The 12,585-nt window shown below is 41.8% G+C and overlaps 1 protein-coding gene across 1 annotated transcript in view; it reads right to left on the bottom strand.

Moving 5' to 3' along the window:
* Positions 1–3,075: 3,075 nt before the first annotated feature.
* LOC139423827 (uncharacterized) overlaps positions 3,076–12,585 on the bottom strand; it is a 45,008-nt gene continuing 35,498 nt past the window's right edge. Inside the window, exons 2-3 of the mRNA XM_071175463.1 lie at positions 4,005–4,232; positions 3,076–3,690 (exon numbers count right to left, since the gene is read on the bottom strand). Of these exons, the coding sequence (XP_071031564.1) occupies positions 3,287–3,690; positions 4,005–4,227 (627 nt within the window). The 5' untranslated portion in view covers positions 4,228–4,232 and the 3' untranslated portion in view covers positions 3,076–3,286. The remainder of the gene's footprint in view (positions 3,691–4,004; positions 4,233–12,585) is intronic.

The raw sequence follows: 12,585 nt of genomic DNA, 5'->3' as shown, positions 1-12,585 counted from the left end.
CAAAAATGGCCTGCAGCATTGAAGGTACACAAAAACACAGTGGCCTCCATCATTCTTAAATAGAAGAAGTTTGAACCACGAAGACTCTTCCTAGAGTCCAACTGAGCAATCGGTGGAGAAGGGCCTTGGTCAGGGAGGTGACCAAGAACAGAGCATTTTGTCCTCCAAACACAACAAGTTGAGTTTTTAGCAAAAAGTTATATTTTGGTTTCATCTTACCATATGACATTCTCCCAATCTTCTTCTGGATCATCCAAATTCTCTCTAACACACTTCAGATGGGCCTGGATATGTACTGGCTTAAGCAGGGGGACACGTCTGGCACTGCAGGATTTGAGTCCCTGGCGGCGTAGTGTGTTACTGATGGTAGGCTTTGTTACTTTGGTCACAGCTCTCTGCAGGTCATTCACTAGGTCCCCCCGTGTGGTTCTGGGATTTTTGCTTGTGATCATTTTGACCCCACGGGGTGAGATCTTGCGTGCAGCCCCAGATTGAGGGAGATTATCAGTGGTTTTGTATGTCTTCCATTTCCTAATAATTGCTCCCACAGTTGATTTCTTCAAACCAAGCTGCTTACCTATTGCAGATTCAGTCTTCCCAGCCTGGTGCAGGTCTACAATTTTGTTTCTGGTGTCCTTTGACAGCTCTTTGGTCTTGGCCATAGTGGAGTTTGGAGTGTGACTGTTTAAGTTTGTGGACAGGTGTCTTTTATACTAATAACAAGTTCAAACAGGTGCCATTAATACAGGTAACGAGTGGAGGACAGAGGAGCCTCTTAAAGAAGAAGTTACAGGTCTGTGGGAGCCAGAAATCTTGCTTGTTTGTAGGTGACCAAATACTTATTTTCCACCATAATTTGCAAATAAATTCATTAAAAATCCTACAATGTGATTTTCTGGATCATTTTGTCTGTCATAGTTGAAGTGTACCTATGATGAAAATTACAGGCCGCTCTCATCTTTTTAAGTGGGAGAATTTGCACAATTGGTGGCTGACTAAATACTTTTTTGCCCCACTGTATAATGTATACAAATAAATATTAATAACACTAGGGTGGGATCAGCTCATCTGTAGCTGCAAGGAGTTGAGGAGTGGGGTCCAGTTTCCGTTCAAGGACTGGATTTTGTCTTTGGTGGATGCTGTAATTTTTCCCATTGTGATGTGGTCTGTGAGGAGGTTAATCCATTGACAAAATAGACTGTTGGTTTCTGTTTTTCTAGTTGAGTAATATTGTTTTATTGGATATATTTAAGGTGAATAAAATGGACTGATGATCTCCAAGAAGGCAGAAGGATGGGAAGAATGGAATCCTGTGACCCAAAAGGGTGGACAGTTTGTGTATGGTTTCCTTCCAGAATTGTTGGGTGGGTGGACAGAGCCATGTGGCGTGAAAGTGGTTGTCTGGAGTGTCGTTGATTTGTTTTAATGCATTAATTAATCTACTTTTTCTTAATCCAGGTCCTAGGGACCCAAAGAGGTGGACATTTTTGTTTCTGCCCTAGCACTAACACACTTGATTCAACTTATCATCACTCATGATGAGTGTTAAGAAACACTGTATTGGGGGCCTCCTGGGTGGCGCAGTGGTTAAGGGTGCCAGCTGTAACCAGAGATTCTGGGTTCGCGCCCAAGCTCTGTCGCAACCGGCCGCGACCGGGAGGTCCGTGGAGCGACGTGCAATTGGCCTAGCGTCGTTAGGGCTTGGCCGGTAGGGATATACTTGCCTCATCGTGCACCTGGCGATCTTGGTTAGCGCGCACTGCGCCCAGCTTTCAACCTTCGTCTCTCCCGAGCCCGTACGGGAGTTGAAGCGATGAGACAAGATAGTCTACTAATAATTGGGGAGAAAAAGGGGGTCAAAAAACACTGTATTCGGAAATTAATCTAGACTTTTTCTACATTTTGTTATTCTAAAATGTATTAAATAGTTTTTTCCCCCCTCATCAATCTACACATAATACCCCAAGCACACCTGTATTTGGGGAGTTTCTCCCATTCTTCTCTGCATATCCTCTCAAGCACTGTCAGGTTGGATGGGGAGTGTTGGTGCACAGCTATTTTCAGGTCTCACCAGAAATGTTTGATTGGGTTCAAGTCCGGGCTCTGTCTGGGCCACTCAAGGACATTCATACTTGTCCCGAAGCCACTCCTGCTTTGTCTGGGCTGTGTGGTCGTTCTCCTGTTGGAAGGTGAACCTTCGACCCAGTCTGAGGTCCTCAGTGCTCTGGAGCAGGTTTCCATCAAGGATCTCTCTGTACTTTGCTCCGTTCATCTTTCCCTCAATCCTGACTAGTCCTGACTAGTCTCCCTGTCTCAACCTCTGAAAAACATCCCCACAGCATAATGCTGCCACCACCTTGCTTCACCGCAGGGATGGTGCCAGGTTTCCTCAAGACGTGATGCTTGGCTTTCAGCCAAAGAGTTAATTCTTGGTTTCATCAGTCCAGATGTGTGCCTTTACAGATCATGTCCAACCAATTGAAGTTACCACAGGTGGACTCCAATCATGTAGTAGAAACATATCAAGGATGATTAATGGAAACAGGATGCACCTGAGCTCAATTTTTAGTCTCATAGCAAAGGATCTGAATTCGTATGTAAATAAGTTATTTCAGTGTTTTTAATAAATTTACATTTGCAAAAATGTTTTTGCTTTGTCATTATGGGGTATTGTGTGTGGAAAAAAGTATTTCATCCATTTTAGAAGAAGGCTTTAACGTAACAAAATGTGGATAAAGTCAAGGGTTCTGAACCCTTTCCGAATGCACTGTATCTAACATTCTAGTTCACATGATCTTCAAATCCAAGGTAATGAGGAAATATGCAGGCTTTTTCTCCGCTATATATATTTGTGCTCCCTGTAAGTGTCTTGCACCATCACACTGTATGATTGAAATAAAATGACTACAACCTTAGAAATAAAACATTGATTACAATATTGTGTTGTTGACCTTTGTTAAAATTAGTATCAGTATGTAGGATATCTGGTGGCAAGCCCAATCATGTAATGTAATCACACACACGCACGCGCACGCACACGCACACACACACGATAACATATTACAGAACACATACTAACATTTTCTCAGTTTGGTAACATGTATTTATTTGTCAAAACTACATTGATTACATTGCTGATTTCTACCATACACTGAGAGTGTATCTTGAAAAACTATTTCACTAATCTGTGATGCATGCTCTCTTTATTTTTTTTATCAATAATTTGCATGTAGTTTAATCTGTGATTAATAAAGGGTGTTAAGATACAGGAGGTTCCCTGGTGGAGTTACTTTTTGGGGTTGTGATCCACCCCGTCCTCATCCACCCAGATCTTTCCTGTTTCAGCTACCTTCACCTCTTTGTTGGCAGTGAGGATGTAGGACTTGGGGTGACCCTCATCATACGCTGCCAGGAGGTTGTCCAGACCATAAATTGGGCCTTCCTCAGGACATGATTGAGTATTGTCATTTTCTACTTGGAAGCCAGCGACATAGAGGCTCTGAGGGAGGTTGGTCTTCTTAACGGTGCCATCCAGGATGAGAATGGAGTCGCCCTTCCTGAGATGACTTCCCTCGATGAGGTCACTGAGAACCATCTCCTCTGACTTGTAGTAGAGACGCACTTTGCCGCCTGTAACGTTGGCAATGGTGATGCTGGGTACGACAGTTTTTTGGGGAGTTTTTGGTGAAGCTAGGAGAAAGAGAGAGAGTCATTGGACAGTACTACAATAAATGTGGTTGTCGGTATTAGGAGTTTGCTGAGAACACTGCTATGAGCAACAATAAACCATTGTTTATTTTGATGTATTTTTACACTGGGGCTGGAACCGAGCTGTGAAATGTGTATGTATATAGACATGTAATTACTTTATGCTTTGAAATGTCTAATATCAATGTGTGTTATAATCCCATGTGGAATGGTAACATGGCATAACAATAAAATATGAATGTATTTATTTATTCATTAAATATATAGATTCCCTCCTGTTGGATTGGGTTACATACCGGAATGACTGGTGGTGTTGGTCTGGTTGCCAATGGAAAAATTGCCTGTCATATTGCCTGATATTTTTTGGCCTGATATGTTTTGGCCTGATATGTGTTTGCTGTTGTCAACACGGTTGTCGTCGTGGCTGTCATTATGGCTGTCATTGTGACTGTCATTATGGCTGTCATTATGGCTGTAGGGATGTGAAGCAGCACCATCATGTGAAGTATTCCCTCCCATTGCTGCTACGATAGAGAGAGGAGAGAAAGAGGGTAATTAAGGCTTAAGTTGAATCAATTCAGTGGTGGAAAAAGTAGCTAAGTGTCATACTTGAGTAAAAGTAAAGATACCTTAATAGAAAATGACTCAAGTAAAAGTCACCCAGTAACATACTACTTGAGTAAAAGTCTAAAAGTATTTGGGTTTTAAACATACTTTTTTATTAAAAGTAAAAGTATGAATCATTTCAATTTCCTTATATTAAGTAAACCAAATGGCACCTTTTCTTATTTCCATTTACACATAGCCAGGGGCACACTCCAACATTTACACATAGCCAGGGGCACACTCCAACATTTACACATAGCCAGGGCCACACTCCAACATTTACAAAGAAAGCATATGTTTAGTGAGTACACCAGATCAGAGGCAGTAGGATGTTCTCTTGACAAGTGCATGAATTGGACAATTTTCCTATCCTGCTAAGCATTCAAAATGTAACGAGTACTTTTGGGTGTCAGTGAAAATGTATGGAGTAAAATGTGCATGATTTTCTTTAGAAATGTAGTCAAGTAAAAGTTTACAAATAAGAGAAATAGTAGAGTACAGATACCACAAAACACGTCTTATGTAGTACTGTAAAGTATTTTTACACCACTGACTAAATTAAATAATTTTCCTCATCCAAACTGTCCACATAAAGCACAGATCTCGATAAGCAAAGTTTCACTGTGCAATATATCATTATTAGTCACCATTGCACTAAGTGGCATTGCATGTCTTCTGTGATGTCTTGGTTCCATCTGCCAATTTAATGTTTTTAAAAGAGACACGGGTTGGTGTCAATCAGAATTTGAGAATGGTGAAGGTTCATGAAGTTGGCAGACCCAAAGTACTTATCACAAATGCCTACTTTGCTAAGTTTGCCATATTGTTCTCTGCTACTGTTTAAATATATATTGGCATTAGGTGTTGTGTTCTTTCTACTACACAAACAGTAATAATCCTACTTGAAACGGAGGTAATGTTAACTTTAGTTTATCGATCAAACTCAAGTTCAAGCACAGAACATTCATGAGCAGGCGCAGTACTCAATTAGTATCAATGCTCTAGGTTCCACAGTAACAACAAAGTAGTGCCTAGGATATATTATATATACCAGTATCACATTATATCACACGTAACAACTCCTCCCTTCCAGCTATCTTGTATTCCGTCAACATAAAAAGAGATATGCATGTAAATTCAACAACTGTAACAATAACTGAAATAAGGCACTATTCAATTATTAAAACTAACAACACATTTGTTTTACAATAAAATAAAACTAGGTTGAGAACCAGTCAGTAGTTGAGGGACTCTGAGAAATGGTGGCTTCAACAGTCTCTTGAGGTGCAGTTTCATTACAGTGCCTATAATAATTATTCACACCCCTCTGACTATTTCCCATTTTTTTCAGTTACAAACAGAAACAAATCTGATTTAATAGTGATTTTGACTGATCTACACAAAATACCTTATTATGTCAAAGTGATAAAAAAAAGAATAAACTGAAAACATTTAAAAACTAAACATCTTAGACAAATGTTAGATAAGTGTTCAACCCCTTTGTTTTGGCAAGCTGAGTTCAGGGGAAAACATTTACTTAAAAAATCTAAAAATAAGTTGCATTGACTCACTCTGTGTCCAATACGTTTTTTAAGAACAACCCCATCTCTGTACTGTACCCCATATACACAACATGTGCCTCATGTACCCCATACACACAACATGTGCCTCGTGTACCCCATACACACAACATGTTCCTCATGCACCCCATACACACAACATGCGCCTCATGTACCACATACACACAACATGTGCCTCATGTACCCCATACACACAACATGTGCCTCATGTACCCCATACACGCAACATGCGCCTCATGTACCACATACACACAACATGCGCCTCATGTACCACATACACACAACATGTGCCTCATGTACCCCCATACACACAACATGCGCCTCATGTACCCCATACACACAACATGTGCCTCATGTACCCCATACACACAACATGCGCCTCATGTACCCCATACACACAACATGTGCCTCATGTACCCCATACACACAACATGCGCCTCATGTACCCCATACACACAACATGTGCCTCATGTACCCCATACACACAACATGTGCCTCATGTACCCCATACACACAACATGTGCCTCATGTACCCCATACACACAACATGCGCCTCATGTACCCCATACACACAACATGTGCCTCATGTACCCCATACACACACACAACATGTGCCTCATGTACCCCATACACACACACAACATGTGCCTCATGTACCCCATACACACACACAACATGTGCCTCATGTACCCCATACATACACACAACATGCGCCTCATGTACCCCATACACACAACATGCGCCTCATGTACCCCATACACACAACATATGCCTCATGTACCCCATACACACACACAACATGTGCCTCATGTACCCCATACACACACACACAACATGTGCCTCATACACACAACATGCGCCTCATGTACCCCATACACACAACATGCGTCTCATGTACCCCATACACACAACATATCTGTAAGGCCCCTTAGTCATCCTTGCTCAAGTAAGTCACTACACGCGCCTCAGAAATGGAGCTAGCGAAGCAGCTGCATCACCACCTTCTTACCAGAAAATTATCATGAGTCCCATTGGGTAATTTGTCATTTTCAATTATTAGTAATGTTTCCAGCTAGTCTGTATGAAAATAGACATGTCCATTTTATATATTACATAATAATTAACGGAGTGCATCTTACACCCCCTTCCCGGTTGCCTCAAGATTAATGATTTTGTTTCCCTCCGGTGCGCAACTGTTTTGGTTCACTGCAGTTACAACATTTCTCCACTAGCTACCACAACCACAAAGCTCAAATTGGCTATTTTGTAAATGTTCATGAAAACAAAAATTAAGGTAAGGGTTAGGCATAAGGTTAGCAGTGTGGTTAAGGTTAGGGTTGGGGTTGGGGTTAGGGTAAGGTTTAAAATCAGATTTTAAGAAGAGACATTTTTTAAATAGGCAGGGTTTATCACTTTGTGAATGCGGTAACTAGTGACGAAAGCAGTATTCGGTGTTTAAAATGAAAAGGCAACTGAAAAAAAAAATGTTTATCTACTTTGTTGTGCTGTTACATTTGTATTGTTGTTTCATGTCCAATGTGTTGCTGCATATCATTTGAGTTGTGTGCGCCGAAGCTCTGCTTTGCTGGTTAAGTAATATCGACCAAATATGCTAATTCTACCCTCGTTGCACCAAATATGTATGCCGCTCATACAAGTAAGCATCACTCAGATCTTCTCCCTAAATTTCCTTTCCCCTCCATGTCTCACTCACTTAATTGCGTTCTACCGCTCCCTCTACACGTACGTCCTGAGTATGCACACAAGCAACCTCCCATTATGCCTCCAGAAATTCATACCTATAAAAACGGATCTACAGTGCCTTGCGAAAGTATTCAGTGTCAGTCTCTCGATGTGCAAAACTGATAGAGACATACCCCAAGCGACTTACAGCTGTAATCGCATCAAAAGGTGGCGCTACAAAGTATTAACTTAAGGGGGCTGAATAATTTTGCACGCCCAATTTTTCAGTTTTTGATTTGTTAAAAAAGTTTGAAATATCCAATAAATGTCGTTCCACTTCATGATTGTGTCCCACTTGTTGTTGATTCTTCACAAAAAAATACAGTTTTATATCTTTATGTTTTAAGCCTGAAATGTGTCAAAAGGTCGCAAAGTTCAAGGGGGCCGAATACTTTCGCAAGGCACTGTAACTGATGTTTTTTTTTTATCACAAATTCTAAATGTACTGGTTGATTGAAGTAAACAATGTGTCAGTTTGTTATATCTGGAGTACTTCTCCTGTCTTATCCGGTGTCCTGTGTAAATTTAAGTATGCTCTCTCTAATTCTCTCTTTCTCTCTTTCTTTCTCTCTCTCGGAGGACCTGAGCCCTCAGGACTACCTGGCATGATGACTCTTTGCTGTCCCCAGTCCACCTGGCTGTGCTGCTACTCCAGTTTCAACTGTTCTGCCTGCAGCTATGGAATCCTGCCTGACCTGTTCACCGGACGTGCTACCTGTCCCAGACCTATTATTTGACCATGCTGGTCAGTTATGAACATTTGAACATCTTGGCTGTGTTCTGTTATAATCTCCACCCGGCACAGCCAGAAGAGGACTGGCCACCCCTCATAGCCTGGTTCCTGTCTAGGTTTCTTCCTAGATTTTGGCCTTTCTAGGGAGTTTTTCCTAGCCAACGTGCTTCAACACCTGCATTGCTTGCTGTTTGGGGTTTTAGGCTGGGTTTCTGTGCAGCACTTTGAGATATCAGCTGATGTACGAAGGGATATATAAATACATTTGATTTGTTCCCACAACGAGCTGCAGTTTTGGAATAATTGTGTCCTGTATATTTTTTTGTATATTTTCCTTTTATGCTACTAGGATCCAAGTTCTAGGAGACAACCCCCCTAAACATCGACAAGTTCCACACCGGTAATTTGCAACAACATTAGTTTGATAAAGAACATATTTTCATCAGAATCATTAAGCCCAGTCTACTTGTTGTTTTCAATAAACAGATGTGTTGGGATGATTAAATGACTGAACAAATCATTTTAAATGGAACTGTAACTAAGTAAACTTATACTCTGTTTTATTTTATCTGATTAACAATATGAGTTCATACGATGGGATTATGTGACACAGACAAGGAGTAATTAAAGTTAATGAACACCATTCCAACTAGGAAGAAACGAATGGATTGTGGACCTTGTAAACACATAAGGTCGTTAACCTATGGTTGAACCTTCAGAACAGAGCTCTGTTTTTTTATAGATAAGACAGTGAGTGCATTCTTAGGAGCCTGTTTCAAATGATCACTATTTCAGAGTAACTGTTCCAGGCAGGAGACGCACATGCCAACTTTTTATTTGGAAAAATATCCTATTATATTATGTTTTTTAAACTTGATATATCTGACCTGTGCAAGGAACAAAGGACTATAAAATCCTGGTGTGTCACGTCGTTCATAATTGAAATGCCCACTCTGATATTTACAGCCATTTACAAATGGTTGCCACTGTGCTGATGGCTGCAAGTGATGAGGTTGGAACTCTGGCTGAATGAAGGCTTTGCCACACACCTGGCACACATTGGGCTTTTCACCTGGGATAGGAAAGCAGAGGTTAAGTTCACTATTTTCTAAGTTCAAGGGGCAGTGCGGATGTTATGGTGCTAAATATCCATATTGACGATGGCCGTCTTTTCCACATGTATGTACAATAAGCCCACTCTCTGTCTCTCCCACTCTGTCTTTCCCGCTCTGATCTGTCCTCACCCCATTCCGTTGTCTGCCAAGCCGTCATATCGGCTTAGTCCAACAGGGACCCTTCATTGCAGTGTGTTAGTAACCAATAACCAACTGTTTGTGTGTTTATGTAATTCTGTGTGGTTATTTAGTTAGTTAGTAAATAAATAATTAAGCCAATTTGTATATCGCTGATTCATCATTTATGCCAGGGTTCGTGCAGATATCTAAGGGTTTTGCGACATTCAGATTGAGACTGATAGAAGGTAAACAATTAATTAATGACTGAAATGTAAGAGATATTTATATCTTTAAGAGTTCATTCGGAAAACGGTAACTCGTTAAATAAACTTTTCCGTGGTGTCCTGAGATTGCAAATGAGTTCATTGTTACAGCTAACCGTTAGCTGTCTTACCGGCTGCTATCTGAATAGACAATCGGACAATTTATTTATTTTTATTATTATTATGTTTTCTTCTCGGGCCTCTATAACTATATCTATTGTTCTTATTTTTGTTGTTGTTGTGTGATTTGGATTAATCCCCTCTACCACACGGAACCCCACTAATCTACTGACCGAACGCAAGAGGTGGCTAACAACAGACTCCATCCTATGCTAGCTTGCTACCGATGGCCGGGCTAGCTGTCTAAATCGCCGTGACCCTCAACCAACCTCTCCACTCACTGGACCCTTTTGATCACTCGACTAAGCATGCCTCTCCTTAATGTCAATATGTCTTGTCCATTGCTGTTCTGGTTAGTGTTTATTGGCTTATTTCACTGTAAAGCCTCTAGTCCTGCTCACTATACCTTATCCAACCTATTAGTTCCACCACCCACACATGCAATGACATCTCCTGGTTTCAATGATGTTTCTAGAGACAATATCTCTCTCTTCATCACTCAATACCTAGGTTTACCTCCACTGTATTCTACCTTACCTTTGTCTGTACATTATACCTTGATGCTATTTTATCGCCCCCAGAAACCTCCTTTTACTCTCTGTTCCAGACGACCAATTCTTATTGCTTTTAGCCGCACCCTTATTCTACTCCTCCTATGTTCCTCTGGCGATGTAGAGGTGAATCCAGGCCCTGCAGTGCCTAGCTCCACTCCTATTCCCCAGGCGCTCTCTTTTGACGACTTCTGTAACCATAATAGCCTTGGTTTCATGCATGTTAACATTAGAAGCCTCCTCCCTAAGTTTGTTCTATTCACTGCTTTAGCACACTCTGCCAACCCGGATGTTCTAGCTGTGTCTGAATCCTGGCTTAGGAAGACCACCAAAAATTCAGACATTTTAATTCCAAACTACAACATTTTCAGACAAGATAGAACTGCCAAAGGGGGCGGTGTTGCAATCTACTGCAAAGATAGCCTGCAGAGTTCTGTCCTACTATCCAGGTCTGTACCCAAACAATTTGAACTTCTACTTTTAAAAATCCACCTCTCTAAAAACAAGTCTCTCACCGTTGCCGTCTGCTATAGACCACCCTCTGCCCCCAGCTGTGCTCTGGACACCATATGTGAACTGATTGCCCCCCATCTATCTTCAGAGCTCGTGCTGCTAGGCGACCTAAACTGGAACATGCTTAACACCCCAGCCATCCTACAATCTAAACTTGATGCCCTCAATCTCACACAAATTATCAATGAACCTACCAGGTACCTCCCCAAAGCCTTAAACACGGGCACCCTCATAGATATCATCCTAACCAACTTCCCCTCTAAATACACCTCTGCTGTCTTCAACCAAGATCTCAGCGATCACTGCCTCATTGCCTGCATCCGTAATGGGTCAGCGGTCAAACGACCTCCTCTCATCACTGTAAAACGCTCCCTGAAACACTTCAGCGAGCAGGCCTTTCTAATCGACCTGACCGGGGTATCCTGGAAGGATATTGACCTCATCCCGTCAGTAGAGGATGCCTGGATATTTTTTTTAAATGCCTTCCTAACCATCTTAAATAAACATGCCCCATTCAAGAAATTTAGAACCAGGAACAGATATAGCCCTTGGTTCTCCCCAGACCTGACTGCCCTTAACCAACACAAAAACATCCTATGGCGTTCTGCATTAGCATCGAACAGCCCCCGTGATATGCAGCTGTTCAGGGAAGCTAGAAACCATTACACACAGGCAGTTAGAAAAGCCAAGGCTAGCTTTTTCAAGCAGAAATTTGCTTCTTGCAACACTAACTCAAAAAAGTTCTGGGACACTGTAAAGTCCATGGAGAATAAGAACACCTCCTCCCAGCTGCCCACTGCACTGAAGATAGGAAACACTGTCACCACTGATAAATCCACCATAATTGAAAATTTCAATAAGCATTTTTCTACTGCTGGCCATGCTTTCCACATGGCTACTCCTACCCCTGTCAACAGCACTGCACCCCCAACAGCAACTCGCCCAAGCCTTCCCCATTTCTCCTTCTCCCAAATCCATTCAGCTGATGTTCTGAAAGAGCTGCAAAATCTGGACCCCTACAAATCAGCCGGGCTAGACAATCTGGACCCTTTCTTTCTAAAATTATCTGCCGAAATTGTTGCCACCCCTATTACTAGCCTGTTCAACCTCTCTTTCGTGTCGTCTGAGATTCCCAAAGATTGGAAAGCAGCTGCGGTCATCCCCCTCTTCAAAGGGGGGGACACTCTTGACCCAAACTGCTACAGACCTATATCTATCCTACCATGCCTTTCTAAGGTCTTCGAAAGCCAAGTCAACAAACAGATTACCGACCATTTCGAATCTCACCATACCTTCTCTGCTATGCAATCTGGTTTCAGAGCTGGTCATGGGTGCACCTCAGCCACGCTCAAGGTCCTAAACGATATCTTAACCGCCATCGATAAGAAACATTACTGTGCAGCCGTATTCATTGATCTGGCCAAGGCTTTCGACTCTGTCAATCACCACATCCTCATCGGCAGACTCAACAGCCTTGGTTTCTCAAATGATTGCCTCGCCTGGTTCACCAACTACTTCTCTGATAGAATTCAG

This window comes from Oncorhynchus clarkii, chromosome 13 (assembly GCF_045791955.1).
Source record: "Oncorhynchus clarkii lewisi isolate Uvic-CL-2024 chromosome 13, UVic_Ocla_1.0, whole genome shotgun sequence".
In the NCBI taxonomy this organism is placed as follows: Eukaryota; Metazoa; Chordata; class Actinopteri; order Salmoniformes; family Salmonidae; genus Oncorhynchus; species Oncorhynchus clarkii.
The sequence above is the reverse complement of the archived record's forward strand: the minus strand, read 5'-3'. Positions and strand labels throughout refer to the sequence as shown.